Source organism: Echinops telfairi, unplaced genomic scaffold (assembly GCF_000313985.2).
Source record: "Echinops telfairi isolate 266 unplaced genomic scaffold, ASM31398v2 ScPeMD7_443;HRSCAF=831, whole genome shotgun sequence".
NCBI classification, from domain to species: Eukaryota; Metazoa; Chordata; class Mammalia; order Afrosoricida; family Tenrecidae; genus Echinops; species Echinops telfairi.
This window is the reverse complement of record NW_022104341.1, coordinates 275862-282763: the sequence shown is the minus strand read 5'-3', so window position 1 is coordinate 282763 and position 6902 is coordinate 275862. Positions and strand designations below refer to the sequence as shown.

Below are 6902 nucleotides of genomic sequence, written 5' to 3'. Positions count from 1 at the left end.
TCTACACTGTGAAAAAATAAATTGTTAAGCAAAAAAAAAAAAAAAGATAGAAACACCAAGTTTACTGGTCTGCTGGAGACTGGTGGAACCGCCAAGACCACAACCCTCAGCTATCCTTGTGTCTTAAAACTGAGTTTAAACCCGTGGCTCAACTTTCAGTCAAATAATGGCTTGCCTATAAGGTGAACAAAAATATCAGGGAGGCACACACTCCTCAGAACGGTCAACCAGTTGAGTTCACAGAGGCAAGTATTTGCCCAGGGATAAAACTCAGACCTTAGGAAGGGAGAGAGGAACAGATGGAAATACTACGTTCAGGCAAAGTATGGGCTACACCGTGGGATTGCAATTAATGTCACAAGACATGTATGAATTGTTATAGAAAACCCACTTTTCTTTGTAAACTTGCACCCAAATCACAACCAAAAGTTAGAAGTAGGATATACTATATATTAAGATAAAAATGGAACTTTCTCCAATCCTGTTCAAATACCATCTTTAGAAGACTGAAAGAATTGCCAATAAAGGTACTTCATTAGAGAAAAAAATGTGATTAAACAAAGAACTTCCAGTTTTTATTTCTTAAAGTTATTTAACATGAAAAACATTTAACCAAATTTTAAAAATTAGACGACTTAATTTACAAAAAAAGTGGAAATATCAGTCCTTTTATTTAGGGTCAATGATGCCATGTTTCCAATTCAACAGCAGACTTGCACAATTGGTATTTTTACTAATACGTGGAGGCACATTAACATGCCAGACAACTTCCATCAAGACCCCCTTTCCCTCTAGAAGAGCTCACCATTGTTTTGTAAGTCAGTACTCAGGCGTTATATTTTGAACAACTTGTAACTACTCTGATAAAGAGAACACTTTAAAACAATTCTCATAGAGAGTAAATACCTTAAAATAATGTTGTGGCATGTGAGACTGCTAAGAGAGAGAAAGGATGAAAAATAATGTATAAAATTATAGTCTCAAATTTATAGAAATCACCCAAATAAAATATTTCTCCTAATTATCTTTGCTTCTTATAATGTTAGCAGAGATGAAGAAACAGAATGCACCCTTTTTTTTTGGGGGGGGGGCCTGTGGCTGGAAAGGAGTGGGGAGGTCTGGGTAATAGCTGCCAGCTTAGGAATTTATAACAGTAAATATAAAGCAAAATATGATTATTCTCACAAATTATAAAATAGGAAAAATTCCTCTAAAGTGTTTCTCTGTCCTTGTTTTCAAGCCCAAACAAAAACATTCACAGCACCCTTTAAAAGAATGGTGCCCATTAAAATAAAATTGTGACTAATCTTACTATTACACTCGTAAAGTGTGTATAGTAAGTATCTTTTATAGGAACATTCTATAGTAAGCTGTTTTGAGCCCTAAACAGATTTCATTGACAGATAATGCATGGTAGCCTTTAGACACAACATCTTACTTTTACTCTTGAGCTTGCAACATTAAAAAAATGCAAACATAAAGGAATATATAATGTATGCTAGCTGGCCGGGCACTTAATTTTAGGAAAATAATTTCAGATTTTGAGGTAAATTAGAATTTTCAGCACCCACAAATTCCAAAACAAAAAACCCCAAACTCACCACCAGAGTCAATTCCAGCTCACAGTGGACCTACAGTGCAGGGCAGAACTGCCCTGTGGGTTTACAGGACTTCAACTACTTACGGGACGAGAAAACCTCATCATTCTCCTGTGGAGCAGCTGGTGGTTTTGAACTACCGACCATGTGGTCAATAGCCCAATGCATACCAGAGATCCTTGTACTCACAAATATCCTAAAAACTACAGTTGATATCACCCTAACAGAAGTCATCCAGTTGTTCTTTTAAAAATCTGTTCTGTAAGTTTGCTGCTGTATTATACAAAAACTCAGCCCCCAATAAAATAATTAATAAACAAAAACAAAAAACCTCATACCTAAGTTTAACTTCTTAGGAAGTGAGGGACATTTTCAGGACCCAGTTTTGGCCCATCTAAATACTTTAGCTGTTCTTAGAACGTACTCAAGAAAACTATAGGTACATAGCCTGAGATGAGTAATTACTCCCCCCCCCCCCAATTAACATGAAAGTGAATAGGGAAAGGGTCATACTGTCAGTCACACAGACTCCAGGTCGAGGCACTTAAGCTCAGAGAAGGTACCAGCAGAGGAACTCTTCCCAGGTGGTGACTGCTGGGAAAGCTCCAGGCTTGGCAGTGAAGCACAAGCCTCCAGGTTTCCCCGAGCATGGTGTAGGGCTCTCCCCTAGCGGTGAATGCTGGTCAGGGAAATGCACACTAGCAGAGGGTCATCTTCAGGAAGCATTTAGATATTAAAGAGCTGAAATTTCGCCATTCTGTAATGATTCTTTTATCATAGTTTACTTTTCATTAGAATTACCAGGGTAGTATCTGCAAATAGTAAAGCCAAGCTTCCAAATCCTTGTCATGAATGATGAATTCTATTTCCTATTCTTTTCAATTTCCATTCAAACACTACTTTTTAACACACCAGTTCTGGCTGTCTGGTACACAGAGACTAATTAACAGAAGTTCTCTTTTAAATCCTTCAGGACATTATGTTTAAGGGAAAAACAAGCCTCCCCCCACCCCCACCCCCCAAAAAGTTTTACTTTGGGTTCAAGGCACCCTCCTTAAAAAAAATAAAGCTTAACGAGAAAATATTGGTTTAATTTTGCTACAACTAGCTAAAAAAAAAGTCAGTACTTTTTTCAAGATTTCTCCAAACAGATCCTCCTTAGGATCTAACCAAGTGTTTCCAGTCGTGGTGAAAACTGCTGCTAATTGACCTTTTTTTCCTTGCAGGGTCACCAGCAGAAGGCACCTGGCAAAACTAGCTGGAGTTACACAAAGTGCAAATGTAAAAGCACTTCACTGTGTGATGCTAACTGGCTCATTCAAGTTTTGAAACTGTGACCTTGGTCTACTAGCACCATGTCTGCCCAACTGAAATAACTAATCACACCTCCTCATGATGGTGGCACTAAGGACAAAAGATGGGGTGAGAAGGATCGAGGGCAATAATTACTTACATGATTAAAATACCAGAACATACAATGAAGATGTAGTCTAGTTATTAGTACACTGCATTTGAGGATGGGAAATCATCAATGATAGCTATTAAACAGAGATATCTACAATACTCTCTGACATGACCCACATTCGAATATGAATGGAAGGACACTGGGTATTGGGTAAACTCCAAGAAACAAATCCCATCTCAAAAGTGTGGAGAGTAGGTAAGAAAAATCAGTGAAACTACTCATTATTTCCAGTTTCATCTTTCTCCTTGGGCAACCCAAAAATATAGCTCTGGAAAACCAAGTTCATATGTGTAAGAAATGGCATGTATTATTAGACAGGTATAGCTTCTCCTCAAAGGTCAGAATATCTCCGACAATCCATTTTCAGACATAATGGTTTTTTCAGACATCGACACCACTGAAGTGTTCTCAGGGATATCTACACACTTCTGAGAAAAAGGCACTTCACTGTCCGAGTTTGATTTAATTATGTCCAGTTAAGCAGACTAGGATAGACTCAAAGGTCAGTATTCATATTTGTGTTTATGAATACAGAGCAGATACCAGAAATAGAATATAGCCAATGACATTACAAACAAACTAAATAGCAACAGTAACTACATTCTCTGCAAATAGTAATTTATGACATTTCTCCAAAAACCAACATAGTTCCAAGTTCAACAGCAAAAGGAAAGACAACAAAACCCAAAAAAACAACCCACCAGCAGCTGCTTACTTTAGAGCTCGAGACAGTTTTCAACAGAACTGCGTGTCTGTTCTACAGTCTGCTTCTCTGTTTCAGAGCAGGAATTGCTTTTCCGATGACAAACCTGGGCTGGCAGAGGTGTATGTGTGCGAGGGGGGGAAAGCCCAGGAAGGGGCAATACTGGGCATTTCTCTGGTCAGACAGCCACGTGAGGAGGTAGTTATTCTGAGAACTTCTCCAACAGAGAACTTTTCGCTGATATACTGAGAGGTGGGAAATACAGGTGCTTCTTGGTGAGACTGAGGACAGCAATAGGGACCCTCCTCCAAGGAAGTCAGGACCAGGTGTCAGTGCAGCTGAAATCAAGACAAGACGCATGTGAGTGCCTGTAGAGTTTACGGGAGCAAGTTTTAAAATTTCAACCAGAACCCAAATTTGTCCTACCTTGAGAGTGGCTCTTTTCTGATAGTACTAAGTATCTGTAAGAAAAGAAGCCACATCGTGTCATTATCATCTAGTTATGACACAGCAACCCTTCAAACTTTTGGCCAATACCCGGAATATGGGATACATACACTTCCTAACTAATGTCTGTTAACTTCTCGCATTTTGACAAAGGTAAAAATGTTTGCAGAGTAATGGTGTTTTAAAAATAACTCAGATCTTCTTCCCAGAGTGAGACTGTCAGTTAAATAGCAATAGAGAGAAAATAATATTAGTAGACCTCTCCAAACTGCCTGATGTTCAATGGTAAGATTTATAATGATGTTAGACACCACGGTTTTCCTCACCTTGTTACATCACCACACATGGCAACCCCATACAACCTTGAGTCCCATCATCACTGCTATTGAGTTTTTTCATTCGGTACTGACGAATTTCTCTTACCAGTGTGTAAAAGGCATCTTCAACCCCCTACAAAAGATGACAAAAATAAAGCAACATAGCTTAACTGACACAATTCAGGTTACAAATTTTCCTTTATGTTCCACGTAGATTTCAACTTTCTGTTACTAAGTTAATAAGAATCTCATATTAGTAAATTAATACTCCTACGAACTCTACTAAAGCCTCTAAATAACTTCAGCTGCTAAAATGGGGTAACTGAAGAAGAGGGCACTAAATTTAGCTTCCTGCTAAATCACATGAACAGAATGATATTAAAATGACATATTCTGCCAAAAAAATTTTTTTACGTTAATGTAGGACACAGAAAATGATGAAATCTAGAGAGTCCACTCAGGCAGGTTTACGCCCTAAATAGTGAGCTAAGGTGCTAAGAGATGATGGCGAAAGGACTGATGTTTTTAATCAAGGACGTTCACTGGCGAAATATTTGCCAATGAGGAAGTGAAGAACAAAAATGCCACACCAGAATAGTACGTTCATTTTGAGATTCAAGTGAAGAAAATAGAACACTATCAGAAATTCTTAAGAATATAGCGTGTGGGTTTCATTTCTAGCAGAGTCAATCAAACCAATTTTCCTCCCTTCCACCCTTGCCCAGATACTCAAATACCTGCCGGGTCTTGGCTGAGGTTTCAATGAACGGAATCCCATAGCTTTTGGCCAGTTCATGCGCTTGTTTTGTGTCAACTGTCCTTGTTGGTAAATCACACTTGTTTCCTACCAGCACCATAGGTACATCATCTGAGTCTTTTACTCGTTTAATCTGCTCCCTAAAAAAGGAATGTTAATCAGTCTTCAGGAGGGAGACTAGTTTAGGCAAAAGAGCAACTGGCAGATTTCATCTAACTTTATGAGTTTCATTCTAGGGTTGCGCTCCAATCTGAAAGCTAGTATGGCAAGTGCATGCAGGAACTTGTTGAAACCGGAGGCCACAGCCATTTCAAAGCAAAGCGCCAGTCCCCCACCTAGTGGAAGTGAGTAGTATTCTATCCAAGTCAGTGCTCACTCTAAATCAAGTCGGGAAGTGAAACTGAAGTTCACTGCTGTCTCCTAACAACTTTGAGGTTCCCTTCAGAATAAGGGGTAGTATTTAACAGAGAACAGTCTCTCCAAGTCTCTAAAAGAGTGGTAGTCACCATTTTCCTCAAACGAAATTATAGTTGGAAGCACAAGATATAAACTAGAAAACACTAGAACGGCCGTAATGAAAAGTGGACTGAAGGATCTGGCATTCCACACTGATCAGTGTTCCCTAACAGTGAGGCACTCATCATGGTCATGTAAGACACACAGACATGTTAACACATGCCCCAGAGTGTATCTGGATTCTCTAGAACAAAACTGTCCAAAAGAATTTCTGCGAGGAAAGAAATATTCTAAATCTGTATGGTCCAACACAGCAGCTTCTAGCCACTTCAGCACTCGTTATTTTTATTGCTATTTAAAATTTTTTACTTCAATAGCTCCATATGGTTTGCAGTACTGTACTGCACACAGCACGGCGCTTGGATTCCATACAATCATGTACCTAAACTTCATTACACTGGTCATGTGCAGAACTGTTCATTGGTGTGATGACTGCAAGCTATGTGAAGGGAAGCTCCTGATAAACTTTGACCACATCGCTGGTAGGTTACTAGTAGTCTTTAAACAACCTTCTTTGGGGATCCATCAGATAATTTTCTTCTGGTCTTAGTATAATCCTACTTCTGAGCAACTAATCTTTCTGCAGACACAGTTCTCATAAATGCTGCTGAATTTGTAACTTAACCTCTGTAAAACCAACAGAGCTTCATGGTGCACAATAAACTCTGAATAATTACAGAATATGCTGGTCCCATTTTTTTAAAAATCCCACTTCTTAATCTCAAATAATTTAAACCATTTCACTGGCATATAATCCACTTGTCCTGCAATCCAATAGTTCAACCATATCAAGAAGAGTTGTACAATCATCATCAATCAATTTTAGAACATTTTCTTCTTTCTTATACTCATTGTTATCTAGCTCATTTTCCAAGCTCCACTGCCATATATATCCAAGAAACCATTAGTCCAGTTACTGTCTCTGCATATTTACCTAGCCTGGGTTTCATATACAGAGAAACATATAACAAAAAGGCAAACAAACAAAAATCCAACACTAACAAAATAAAATAGAAAAAAAATCTCAATCAAAAATAAAATTCTTTAAAAAAATTTCTTAAATCCATCTTCTGTACTTTGTGTATATATATATATATAT

At 38.3% G+C, this 6902-nt stretch overlaps 1 protein-coding gene across 1 annotated transcript in view; it reads right to left on the bottom strand.

The window, feature by feature from the left end:
* Nucleotides 1-652: 652 nt before the first annotated feature.
* NRAS (NRAS proto-oncogene, GTPase) overlaps nt 653-6902 on the bottom strand; it is a 10425-nt gene continuing 4175 nt past the window's right edge. Inside the window, exons 4-7 of the mRNA XM_004699153.2 lie at nt 5268-5427; nt 4540-4663; nt 4193-4227; nt 653-4104 (exon numbers count right to left, since the gene is read on the bottom strand). Coding sequence (XP_004699210.1) covers nt 4544-4663; nt 5268-5427 — 280 coding nt within the window. The 3' untranslated portion in view covers nt 653-4104; nt 4193-4227; nt 4540-4543. The remainder of the gene's footprint in view (nt 4105-4192; nt 4228-4539; nt 4664-5267; nt 5428-6902) is intronic.